General features: G+C 42.7%; 1 protein-coding gene across 1 annotated transcript in view; it reads left to right on the top strand.

Moving 5' to 3' along the window:
* Nucleotides 1-14191, top strand: part of TSPAN17 (tetraspanin 17) — a 111848-nt gene that overhangs the window by 67595 nt on the left and 30062 nt on the right. The window contains exon 2 of the mRNA XM_075344654.1: nucleotides 2274-2324. Coding sequence (XP_075200769.1) covers nucleotides 2274-2324 — 51 coding nt within the window. The remainder of the gene's footprint in view (nucleotides 1-2273; nucleotides 2325-14191) is intronic.

Genomic DNA, 14191 nt, shown 5'->3' with positions numbered 1-14191 from the left:
TAGACGATTTAGGAAATCTATTAGTGGTGCTCTTCAGTGACAAATGATTGTTTGGATCCAGACACGAACAATTATCGACTGCCCATCTTTTTATACTAGGGGGTGTACTATCATACCGTAAGTTTTACCTCCACATAAGATAAGATCAGTTAACACAGGTTTAAATCTACGGCTGACCATCTGTACATGGGGCAGTGATCACAATCAAATGTTTCTATAAACGTTCATCTGGCTGAAAGGCCAGGCTGTTCATTTCCACTTCAATTGCTTATGTATGTACATGTGATTATCTAACTGTGCTTTCCTTTATGGAGAGGAAGTAACTTTTATCTAGCACCTTGGAGCAGCTGCTTTTTTTCAGCTCTCACTAGCTCCCACTCCCCTTAATTGCAATGAACTGAGTAAAACATGTACTGTGTGTGTGTGTGTGTGCGCATATATGTATGTCGGTGTATGGATATATGTATGTGTGTTTGTATGTATATATATGTATGTATGTATGTATATATATATATATATATATATATATATATATGTGTGTGGAGATTATATATATATATATATATATATATATATATATATATATATATATATATGTATGTGTGTGGAGATTATATATATATATATATATATATATATATATATATATATATATATATATATATATATATATATATATATATATATATATATATATATATAAAATCTCCACATATATATGTGTGTGTGTATATATATATATATATATATATATATATATATATATATATATATATATATATATATATATATATATATATATATATATATATATATATATAATTATAATAAAAAGTAGAATATATATGTATGTGGATAGATACATATAGATATAGATATATTACACACACATTTTTATATATGTATAATACACATACGAATGTATGTCTATATTTTTTATTTCACCCCTATGGGTAAGATATTGTTTTGCAAGCTGTAGGTTGTAGTGCAACAGGGCATTAGCAGAGAAGCTCTGGGGGCGTGTACTTCTTCCCCTGTATAAGGTTAGCCAATCGTAAGCAGGCAGCAACATGTAGAGGAGAAAATGACACGCCCTTTGCAGTTTATCTCTGCAGCTACTGTGTAGATACAGCAGAGAGGAGTTATATATCATTAAACCCCCTTTCAGATCTGGCCTCACAGCAGTCAGTGTGGGGTTAGGGAGAGCTTACAGCACTATAAGGTACATCTGAAAGGTTTTGTGATAATACATAGCTCAGCTTTGCTGTATTTCTATGCAGTAACTCTTTGAGTAGGGTGCTCATGCTCTTGGAGACAAATCTTTGGTAACACCCAGTTGAGCTGTAACATAAATTGTAACCTAAAGGTAAAAGCTAATGTATAGTCTCCCTCTCGCTTCCATGACTGCCGCATGCTTGCCGCCCTAGCCTTGGATGCTAGAATGTATACACTGGAAAGGCTGCGTGGAAATTGTCCAGCCCCTTGTTTTGTAGTTTAAATAAAATCCCAATAACCTTTTGCTCACTGATTTCCCGTTTTCTCCTTCTATTATAAGCCATCCCATTTTGTGTTTGCAGCAGTTGCTGTTGCGCGGCCCCGACTATTCCTCTCCCACTTATTTCTCCATTCTGTAGCGTACAACCTGCTCTCAGGATGGGACATATACTGCAGAGGGTTCTGTACACTGTCCTGGATGTGGTCTGGTTCTGTGGGCACTGCCAGGTATTAAGCGCCATAGCAGTGCCCCTCCATTGCGCACTCGCACTACATGCTCATTAGTTTCCCCTTGATGCCTGTTTCTGCTATATGTAACGTCCCCGCTTGAACCTCCTGTGATGGGACCGGTGAAGGGTAACTGTTGTTAAATTTACATAGCAGGAAACAGGAAAATCCAAGGGTTTGCAGTCCAAGTGCTCAATACCCCTGAGTAACCATTTCTGTGCCGCGCTGATAAGATAGACACAATGTGTTCACTGCTAGCTCTGTTTTTCTCCAGATCCTGAGAATGTGATAGTGTTGTGGGAGTGAATTCTTTGTGCTTTGCTGAATAATGTTCTGTGTGAGAACTATGGCCTTTTGTTCACTAAAGGTCGTGTTTTACCATGCTATTCATTATTCTCCCGAGTAAGCGGGCAATAACCTTTTTCAGACCTGTGCCATTATGGGAATGTTAATTGTAAGGTTTCTGTAAAATTGGGACTATGAATAAAGTGTATATATTTGGATGCATTTTGCCTTGTGACTAATGTTCTTTGTCCTATTTTCCCCTGCAGTTGTTGGGAGCCTCTTTCCTGGCCATCGGCTTATGGGCATGGGCAGAGAAGGTAATTTCTGCTTGTAACGCTAGCATGTATGAGTATGTACAGGTAGAGACCTTTAAATCATCTTTTCCAGATCACTTTTCAAAATGTTACCAAGGTTACAGGAGTCTAATCAGCTGTGGCCTGTCTAATAAACAGAGTGCAGTGCTTACAAGCTCTTTATTTCAATAGAGCTGGTAAGCGCTGCTCTGAAGCTAGCCACATCAATTAATCTGGCCAGCTTCAGTGCTATTGTGTTATTTCAGTGCTGCAATGTAAAGCTGGTGTCACACATAACGACGACGACAACGACGTCGCTGCTACGTCACCATTTTCTGTGACGTTGCAGCGACGTCCCGTCGCTGTCGCTGTGTGTGACATCCAGCAACGACCTGGCCCCTGCTGTGAGGTCGCCGGTCGTTGCTGAATGTCCAGCTTCATTTTTTGGTCGTCACTCTCCCGCTGTGACACACACATCGCTGTGTGTGACAGCGAGAGAGCGACGAAATGAAGCGAGCAGGAGCCGGCACTGGCAGCTGCGGTAAGCTGTAACCAGCGTAAACATCGGGTAACCAAGGGAAGACCTTTCCCTGGTTACCCGATGTTTACGCTGGTTACTAGCCTCCGCTCTTGCTGCCAGCGCCGGCTCCTGCACTGTGACATGTGTTTGCAGTATGCATCGGGTAATTAACCCGATGTGTGCTGCAGGAGAGCAAGGAGCCAGCGCTAAGCGCGGCTCCCTGCTCTCTGAACTGTGACATGTAGCTGCAGCACACATCGGGTTAATTAACCCGATGTGTGCTGCAGGAGAGCAAGGAGCCAGCGCTAAGCGCGGCTCCCTGCTCTCTGAACTGTGACATGTAGCTGCAGCACACATCGGGTTAATTAACCCGATGTGTGCTGCAGGAGAGCAAGGAGCCAGCGCTAAGCGCGGCTCCCTGCTCTCTGAACTGTGACATGTAGCTGCAGCACACATCGGGTTAATTAACCCGATGTGTGCTGCAGGAGAGCAAGGAGCCAGCGCTAAGCGCGGCTCCCTGCTCTCTGAACATGTAGCACAGCGACGTTATGATCGCTGCTTCTGCTGTGTTTGACAGCTAAGCAGCGATCATAACAGCGACTTACAAGGTCGCTGTTACGTCACCGAAAATGGTGACGTAACAGCGACGTCGTTGTCGCTGTCGTTTAGTGTGACACCAGCTTAAGGCTACTTTCACACATCAGTTTTTTGCCATCAGGTTCAATCCGGAAAAAAACGGGTAAAACGGATCCAGTACCGCATCCGTTTTTTCCCCATAGACTTGCATTGTTATCGGATTGTACCGGATGGCTTTGCGGTGCATCCGTTTTTTTCCGGATGCGGCAAAATAAATAAATGCGGCGGCCGGAGGCAACGTAGCTTGCAACGTTTTTTTGTCCGGCAAAAAAAACGCATCGCGCCGGATCCGGCGCGATACGGCGTGTTTTACAATAGAAGCCTATGGACGCCGGATACGGCGTAATGCGGTAAAAAACGGATGCGGCCGCCGGATCCGTTTTTGTTAACTGCGCATGCACCAATGTAATTAACAAAACGGATCCAGCCAAAAACCGGACGAAAAGGATGCAAAAACGGATGCAAACCGTATCCACCGGATCCGTTTTTTAACGGATCCGGCATAACGGATCCGTTAAAAAAACGGATCCGGTGGATACGGTTTTCACTTTTTTTTCAGGATCCGTTGGATCAGGAAAAAAAAGGACTGTGCCTGAATACAGAAAACTGATGTGTGAAAGTAGCCTAAGGCAGGCACTGCTTGCACAATATGAGAACACAGTCTGTCCCCAACAATACCTCTGGTCTGAACTGTCAATCAGGAGCACACCGTCCTGAAAAAGCAACAAGAGACAACCTTTTTAACCTTTGCTTCATAGATTCGCATTCCCATAAGTTTGTGTTTTCATATGCTATGATTTCTCATTGAGCCAGGTCAGATCTCATACTTGTATTGACAAGGGAGTATCATCTCGAAACACTGTGCCTGCAAATTGAGTTTCTGATCTGGCATAAATCCTAGGTCATATGAAAAGGCTCGTTAAAAGGCCACTTTTGACTTTTAGGATTGCTACTTCCAATAGGTGGCACCAGAGTTTGTCTCCTTCCTCCCTGAAGAGACAATTTAAATATTTCTCAGAGCAGCATTGCAAGCCATAAGACTCCTCACCACTGACAGCCAGATTGATTTGTCAGTCTCCGCAAGGAGAAAAGTTTTCTCCTTAGACCCCAGTAGAGCTTCTCATTCAGCCAGATCAGATCTCATACTTTGCACTGACGAGGGGCAATCATCCCGAAATACCGTGTCTGCAAATTGAGGTTCTGATCTGGCATAAATCCTAAGTCATATGAAAAGGCTCGTTAAAAGGCCACTTTTGACTTTTAGGATTGCTACTTCCAATAGGTGGCACCAGAGTTTGTCTCCTTCCTCCCTGAAGAGACAATTTAAATATTTCTCAGAGCAGCATTGCAAGCCATAAGACTCCTCACCACTGACAGCCAGATTGATTTGTCAGTCTCCGCAAGGAGAAAAGTTTTCTCCTTAGACCCCAGTAGAGCTTCTCATTCAGCCAGATCAGATCTCATACTTTGCACTGACGAGGGGCAATCATCCCGAAATACCGTGTCTGCAAATTGAGGTTCTGATCTGGCATAAATCCTAAGTCATATGAAAAGGCTCGTTAAAAGGCCACTTTTGACTTTTAGGATTGCTACTTCCAATAGGTGGCACCAGAGTTTGTCTCCTTCCTCCCTGAAGAGACAATTTAAATATTTCTCAGAGCAGCATTGCAAGCCATAAGACTCCTCACCACTGACAGCCAGATTGATTTGTCAGTCTCCGCAAGGAGAAAAGTTTTCTCCTTAGACCCCAGTAGAGCTTCTCATTCAGCCAGATCAGATCTCATACTTTGCACTGACGAGGGGCAATCATCCCGAAATACCGTGTCTGCAAATTGAGGTTCTGATCTGGCATAAATCCTAAGTCATATGAAAAGGCTCGTTAAAAGGCCACTTTTGACTTTTAGGATTGCTACTTCCAATAGGTGGCACTAGAGTTTGTCTCCTTCCTTTCTGAAGAGACCATTTGAATATGATTTCTCATGCACTTTTCTGACCTGTTTCTAATTAAACCTCCTGGAGTTTGATGTAAATTATAATAATGGCGTTATCAGCATTGGTCCATTCAGAGCATATACATGTTACAGAGCAGGACCACAGCTTGTGCTTTCTTCTGTAAGTTTCTTCAGCCTAAGGAACTATTTCTTACCATTTACATTTCCTTGAAGTTTGGGACCTTCATACACAGGGCTGTATGATGGATCTGTGCTGAATTTGTCACATTTACTGGACAGTACGTTACCTCTGTGTGCCTCCTGATTTTATGCTTCATTGATAGTCTTTACTACAACAGAGGTACCATATGGCTATACATAAGTTCTTGTAGGTCCATAATACAGAACTGGAGGGACGCTCTCACTATTCAGCACCATTTACACTAGTTTGCTGTGTGTGTGAGGCTTTATGCAGGCCTTACCCAGAGGAAAACCATATCCTACTGCTCTCTTTAAATATTAAAGGAAATCTCTGTAGGTTTTTGCTGTTTAACCCCTTAACGACAGCGGGCAGTAAAATTACGTCCTAGCGGTCATAACGTTACTGCCCGCGGTCTGCCGGCGGCAGCATGCTGCGATCGGCGCACATCTCAGCTGATTTTCACAGCTGAGATGTGTGCCTGCTAGGCCCGAGCAGACTCATTATCTGCTCGTGCCGTTTAACCCTTAAATGGCGCTGTCAATATGTGACAGCGCCATTATAAGCGCGATCGCGGTAAACTTTTACTTACCGCCCGATACCGGAAGTCACGTGACGCGAACACGTGACTTCCGGTAGTTGTCATGGTAGCACAGGGTCATGTGATGACTCCTGTACTACACATTAATTGCTTTCACTTTCGCTGTGCCCGCGGCACAGTGAAAAAGAAAGTGAGCGTATCTGCTGTTTACCGCTGTGTAGCTGTGATCAGCAGATAGTGCAGAGCGATCGGATTGCTGATCGCAATAGCCCCCTAGGGGGACTAGTAAAATAAAAAAAAAAGTAAAACAAAAGTTTTTAAAAAATTAAAAAAAACCTAAAAGTTCAAATCGCCCCATTGAAAATTAAAGGGTTAAAAAATAAAAAATATACACACATTTGGTATCGCCGCTTTCAGAAACGCCCGATCAAAATATAAAATCAATTAATCTGATCAGTATACGGCGCAGTGGCAAAAAAATTCAAAACGCCAAAACGACGTTTTTTTGTCGCCACAACTTTTGCGCAAAATGCAATAAGAGGCGATCAAAACGTAGCGTCTGCGCAAAAATGGTACCGTTAAAAACGTCAGCTCGAGACGCAAAAATAAGCAGTCACTGAGCCATAGATCCCGAAAAATGAGAACACTACGGGTCACGGAATATGGTGTAAAACATGCGCCACTTTTTTCGGACAAACTTCCGGTTTTTTTTTTACCCCTTATATAAAAGTAAACCTATACATGTTTGGTGTCTACGAACTCGCACTGACCTGAGGCATCACACCCACACATCGGTTTTACCATATAGTGAACACAGTGAATAAAATATCTCAAAAACAATAGTGCTATCACACTTTTTTTGCAATTTTTCTGCATTTGTAATTTTTTTGCCGTTTTCCAGTACACTAAATGGTAAAACTGATGGTTTCATTTAAAAGTACAGCTCGTTCCGCAAAAAATGAGCCCTCATATGGCAAGATTGACAGGAAAATAAAAAAGTTACGGCTCTCAGAAAGAGAATGGCGAAAAAAAAAACGGAAAGCAAAAAAAATCGTCCGGTCGTGAAGGGGTTAATCTGAGGACAGAAGATAGGGGCTGAATTATGCATTTCAATGTTGTAATTTATTAAGCTGTGTGCTGTTGTATACGGTGGTTATGAAGGTGTTACCAGGACACAATCATTGCTGGTACTAGCTGCCTCATGCCAAGTCGTCTGACCACACACCCTCCTCTGATAAGAGCGTTATGGTGTGGTCAGGGCTAGCTTCCTGAGGTCTGCTACATCTAAAAACTCTGATGGTGTCACAACTGCTGCACCCAGTAAACCAAGTGATACATCATTGGTACTGAGCAAGGAAAAAGATTAAAGTCCACCCGCGCATGGGCACTATGATACTTTGATCTGCCCTGAGCAGGGCAGATCAAAGTGCGCCTGGGCAGGACCTCCATGCCAGCTAGTGTGCGTAACCTAGGAAACGTCATGCACACGGGCCTCAGAAAGGAGGACGACGGAGATTGCTGGAGAGAAGAGGCGCTGGACCGGGAAGCAGCAACACTCATCAGACCAAACTGCCCCTTTGGGGAGTATTGTAAGTGTTTTTTACGTTGTACACAGCAGTCTGGGCTCTTTATTTTCAGTATTCTGGAATGCTGTATATAAGAGCTCACTGGTGGTGGCTGCAGTTTATAGTCACTACGTCTGGTGACAGGTTCCCTTAAATCCCCTTCACGACCGGCCTATTTTGCGCTTTCTGGGGGGGATGTTTACCATTCTTCCGAAAGACGCAACTTTTTTTATTTTTCAGTCAATATGATCATGTGAAGGCTTGTTTTTTGCGGAATGAGCTGTACTTTTACATAACATGAGTTTTACCATATAGTGTACTGGAAAAATTGCAAAAAAAAAGTGCGATTGTACGATTTGAGATTTTATTCACGGGGTTCTCTATATAGTAAAACTCATGTTAGTGTGATGCCGGAGGTCGGTGCGAGTTCGTAGACACTAAACATGTATAGGTTTAATTTTATCTAAGGGGTTGAAAAAAATCTGTATTTTGTCTGAAAAAAGTGGCGTATGTTTTGCGCCATTTTTTGTGACTCGTAGTGTTTTTCATTTTTTGGCATATGGAGCTCAGTGACAGCTTATTTTTTGTCTCTCCAGCTGATGTTTTAACTATACCATAATCGTGCAGATGTGCCATTTTAATCGCCGGTTATTGCATTTAGCACAAAATTTGTGGCAACCAAAAAACGTAATCTTTGCGTTTGGAATTTTTTTGCCGTTATGCTGTTTACCGATCAGATTAATTGATTTTATATTTTCATCGGGCGTTTCTGAACGCGGCATGACCAAAGTGTGTGTGTGTGTGTGTGTGTGTGTGTGTGTGTGTGTGTGTGTATATATGGGTTTTTTTTTTAACCCTTTTGTTTTTAATGGGGTGAAAGGAAGGTGATTGGGACTGCTTACGGTTTTTAATTTTTTTTTTTTCTTAAACTTTTTTTACTTTTTTTTATTTATTTTCTAGGTCCCCTAGGGGGCTATAAGGATCAGCTGTCTGATCGCTCATTCTTTTCTCCTGATCAGAGCAGCACCGCTCAGACTGTGAGAAATGATCATCTCTTGTAACAGCCAGTAGTTGGCTGTTTCTTACAGGATCTGAGTCATGGGAGCACAGGAGTCATCACATGACCCTGTGCTACCATGACAACCACCAGATCCACGTGGTCACACATGTACACATGTCAGCGGTAAAAATCAGCTGAGATGTGCGCTGATTGCCGCAGGGTGCTTTCAGCAGCTTGCAGGGATTAACACTGACTGCTACTACATATTACTGCCGGCGGTCATTAAGGGGTTAATGCATCTCCTACAGGTGTTTGTGGATTCTCTTGAATATAGAGATTTCATCAGCGGCAATTACCCGCATCCTCATATTGGTTTGTAGAATCAAGGTTGCAAATGGTGGAACCCTTAATTGATCCCTCCAGCCAGCTCATCACATTAGCACCGCGCTGTGTATACGGCGATCCACGAGATTTCTTGCTCCACTTTGACAGCACGCTCCTAAACTGCGAGATGCATTGTAGATGTGAGGCCTGACTGAGGGATTTCCCCTATTACGGATTCATGGTGTCAGATATGTGAGGATTGAGGTTAGAATAACATTGCTTTGCGATACAATTAATTCCAGCATACAGCACATACAGGGTTCCCTGTGAACGGAAGGTTGTGGGTTCTGGAAAAATAAATACATGTAGATTCCCTGGAGGATCTCCTGCCGTCAGATCCCGTCCTTTCAAGTGTTATTGGAATAGAAAGATAGGGAACAATGTGATCAAAAGTATGGAAAAGTGATCTTTACAAATGTGTGCATCATTACGGCTAGATGTGAAGTATCACTGGGTGTTGTCGTTTGTATGTAAATCATCTTATTAGTTTTCAGTATACAAGATAAACACTGAATGTTTGTTTTTAATATGCTCGGTATGTTGAAGTTGTCTGTATACACAGTACAGGGTGTGTGATTTATGCTAGCTGCAATTATATGGCAGAGACATGCCACGGATTATAAGGGTGCGTTCACACATGGTTGTTAGGTTGCATCTTTTGGCTCACTTTTACTCCCATGGTATGAAACTTATCAGGGTCAGTACAAATCATAGCCAAAAAACCCAAAGCAATCTACAATGTGTGAACTTACCTTTTTAATATTTTATTTCAGAAATAATCCACATGAAAATAAGCAACAATGTAATATCTTATCCAAGAAATCTGCTTCTTTCTCCTGGACTGATGATTCTCAATTCAAGGGTGAAAGATAAAACGTGAGTCCGACACGGACATCCTGCTGCAAGCGCTCCAAAACAGGGGTTACACATTAACTTTGTTTTTTTACGTTGATACCATAGACTTATACTATGTCTTTTCAGGAGAATTTGCCGCAGGATGTCTCTCTGCATCTACAGTGCGTTGCAAAAGTATTTGCCCCCTTGAATTTTTCAACCTTTTCCAACATTTCAAGCGTCAAACATAAAGATAAGAATGTAAATGTTATGGTGAAGAATCAACAAGTGGGACACAATTGTGAAGTTGAACGATATTTATTGCTTATTTTAAACTTTTATAAAAAATAATAAACTGAAAATTGAGGCGTGTAATATTATTCAGCCCCTTTAAGTTAATACTTTGTAGCGCCACCTTTTGCTGCGATTACAGCTGCAAGTCGCTTGGGGTATGTCTCTATCAGTTTTGCACATCGAGAGACTGAAATTCTTGCCCATTCTTCCTTTGCAAACAGCTGGAGCTGAGTGAGGTTGGATGGAGAGCGTTTGTGAACAGCAGTTTTCAGCTCTTTCCACAGATTCTCGATTAGATTCAGGTCTGGACTGTGACTTGGCCATTCTAACACCTGGATACGTTTATTTGTGAACCATTCCATTGTAGATTTTGCTTTGTTTTGGATCATTGTCTTGTTGGAAGACAAATCTCCGTCCCAGTCTCAGGTCTTTTGCAGACTCCAACAGGTTTTCTTCAACAATGGTCCCGTATTTGGCTCCATCCATCTTTCCATCAATTTTAAACATCTTCCCTGTCCCTGCTGAAGAAAAGCAGGCCCAAACCATGATGCTGCCACCACCATGTTTGACAGTGGGGATTGTGTGTTCTGGGTGATGAGCTGTGTTGCTTTTACACCAAGCATATCGTTTGGCATTGTGCCCAAATGGTTCGATTTTGGTTTCATCTGACCAGAGCGCCTTCTTCCACATGTTTTTTGTCTCTCTCAGGTGGCTTGTGGCAAACTTTAAACAACACTTTTTATGGATATCTTTGAGAAATGTCTTTCTTCTTGCCACTCTTCCATAAAGGCCCGATTTGTGCAGTGTACGACTGATTGTTGTCCTATGGCCAGACTCTCCCACCTCAGCTGTAGATCTCTGCAGTTCATCCAGAGTGATCATGGGCCTCTTGGCTGCATCTCTGATCAGTCTTCTCCTTGTTTGAGATGAAAGTTTGGATGGACGGCCGGGTCTTGGTAGATTTGCAGTGGTATGATACTCCTTCCATTTCAATATGATCGCTTGCACAGTGCTCCTTGGGATGTTTAAAGTTTTGGAAATCCTTTTGTAACCAAATCCAGCTTTAAGCTTCTCCACAACAGTATCACGGACCTGCGTGTTGTGTTCCTTGGTCTGCATGATGCTATCTGTGCTTTAAAGAGAACTCTGAGACTATCACAGAGCAGGTGCACTTATACGGAGACTAGATTACACACAGGTGGATTATATTTATCATCATCAGTCATTTAGGACAGCATTGGATCATTTAGAGATCCTCAATGAACTTCTGGAGTGAGTTTGCTGCACTGAACGTAAAGGGGATGAATAATATTGCACGCCCCAATTTTCAGCTCATTCTTTTTTACAAAAGTGTAAAATAAGCAATACATTTCGTTCAACTTCACAATTGTGTCCCACTTGTTGTTGATTCTTCACCATAACATTAACATTTTTATCTTTATCTTTGAAGCCAGAAAAGTGGGAAAAGGATAAAAAATTCAAGGGGTCTGAATACTTTCACAAGGCACTGTAGGTCTTCTCTTCTACTCGCTCTCCCTTCTCGTCTACAAAAGCACCTACTGTCATTTCCAAACTCAGTAATGTGCAGGTCTTTCTTCACTGGATATAGATCTAACCCCATATTAATCCAGGAGGAGAAAGAAGCAGATTTCTCTGATAAGAAATATTACAAGTTGCTCATTTTCCCATGTACAGAAAATGAAAACTGGTTCGCTTTAAACTGGATTTACACGGCATTATCATGAGATTTGCTAGAAACGTTCATTTTTTTTTATGGTAGGGTAGCATGACTAAGCTGCAAATTGCCCAGTAAATGAGTTATATGCTTGTTCATTAGGTGAAATGATTTAAGGGAATTGGTCAGCAGGTTTTTGCTGTTAGCTGACAGCAGTATGATGTAGGAGCAGAGATGCTGATTCCAGCTGTTACTTAGTTTACTGGGTGTGGCACTTGATACAATCGCCACCATACTCTGCTGCAGAGCTCAGAATGTTGAGCCCTGTATAACCCCACCCAACACTGATTTTAGCAGCTTTCTATCTATACAATGCACACAAAAAGCTGCTAATCCATGTTGGGGATGGACTAGGAAGTATGAGGCAGCTTGTTCTGTAGTGATAATCTCCTGTAGATAAAACACATATTTTATTGAATTAGCCAAGTAAGTAACACATCGCTGGAATCTGGGTCAATGCCCCATATCATGCTCCTCTCAGAATTCATAGCAAAACCGTGCTGACAGATTGCCTTTTAAACTGCTTTTAAAAATCCTCGTTCTCAGCAGCACATCACTCTGTTTAATCAGGACCTGTTGAGAATGGTGTCAGCCTATTATTGATTATTCTGTGCGCACGGGAATGGTGTCTACCTGTCTAAAAAGACTATTAAACGACCGCTGATCATCAAAAACTAACTCATTGGAGGTTAACTTTGTAAGCTGGGGACTGAAAACTGCTTTGTTTAAAGTAGATCTAGTATAGTTTCCTCCCCTAAATATCATTGAGGGCCAGGGTTGATGTACCCAGAACCTTATTATTGTACAAGTCACACCAAACCCAGATCCGCAATGAATAGTACAGTGGAACCTCGCTTAACGAGTAACCCGGTTAGCGAGAATTTCGCTATACAAATAAAGCTTTCTGTAAATTTGTAACTCTGTTTACGAGAAAGCTTTGCTGTACGAGCGAAATCCTCACTGCACATACTTCCGGTTCCGTACATCCACCGCGCTCTGACCCGCACTTGCAGTCCACACAAACACATACATACACATACAGTATTATGCTCACCTTACCTTCCGTTCCACCGCCGGTCTCATGGTTCTTGTAGTTCCCAGGTACATCACGACGTCCTCACAGCGAACTACAAGACCCAGGAGGCTGGCGATTGAACGGAAGGTAAGGTGAGCATAATATGTGTACCTTCAGTTTCATCGCCGGCCTTCTGGGTCCTGTAGTGCGCCGCGCCTCTCCAGGCTGTGCATCGGCAACCATAGCGACGAAGCAGGAACTTCCTGTCACCGCTACTCAAAGGCAGCGCGCTGGCCAATCAGAGGCAAGCGTCTCCTGCCTTTGACATCAGCGCTCTGGCAGCGGAAGTTCTTCCCTCGTCGTTATGGTAACCCGATACACAGCCCGTACCGGAGAACAGCAAGTCCCAGGAGACCGGCGATGGAACGGAAGGTAAGGTGAGCATAATATGTTTACCCTTCTGTTCCATTGCCAGCTTCCTGGGTCTTGTAGTTCGCCGCTCCAGGATGTGTATGAAGGCAGCGCGCTGACCAATCAGAGGCTCCTGCCTTTGACGTCAGCGCTCTGGGTGCGGAAGTTCCTCCCTCGTCGTCATGGTTACCCGATACACAGCTAGTGCTACTGAACAGCAAGTCCCAGCAGGCCTGCGATGGAACAGAAGGTAAGGTGAGCATAATATGTGCGTGTGCGTTTGTGTGAGTTTGTACGCATTTGTGTGAGTTTGTACGCGTTTGTAAGTGTGTGGAATGATAGAATAGGGGACCAGGATGGGACATTGAACAAGTTGTGTAAGGAATTGTCTGCATTGCAATGATTTCCTATGGGAAATTTTGCTTTGCCTAACGAGTAACTTGGTTTACAAGCACACTCCCACAACGGATTGTTCTCGTAAACCAAGGTTCCACTGTAGTCCCAAATGCTCCCCTGTGTACAGTAGAGGGCGCCCTTTTAGGTTTAGAGTTCATCTTTTCAATGCCATTAAACAGGTCTCACGAAGAGTTAACCTACGTAACGATACATCATCTGCACAAGCTGGCTTAGGCCGTTTATTTCTTAGGAAAATGGTCCCTGTGAATGCTTGTTTTTACGTTTTATCCATTGGCAAGATGCCAGCTTCAGTAGTTCCAGCAGCGTTGCCTGTGAAGCTTCTCCTGTCCAGTTTGCAGTGATGCAATGTTGTAGCCACTTTCTAAATGTTTACCTAGATTTCAGCTTTATTTTCCATTAAAAGGTGAAT

The sequence above is a fragment of the Anomaloglossus baeobatrachus genome, chromosome 4 (assembly GCF_048569485.1).
Source record: "Anomaloglossus baeobatrachus isolate aAnoBae1 chromosome 4, aAnoBae1.hap1, whole genome shotgun sequence".
Lineage (NCBI taxonomy): Eukaryota > Metazoa > Chordata > Amphibia > Anura > Aromobatidae > Anomaloglossus > Anomaloglossus baeobatrachus.
The sequence above is the reverse complement of the archived record's forward strand: the minus strand, read 5'-3'. Positions and strand labels throughout refer to the sequence as shown.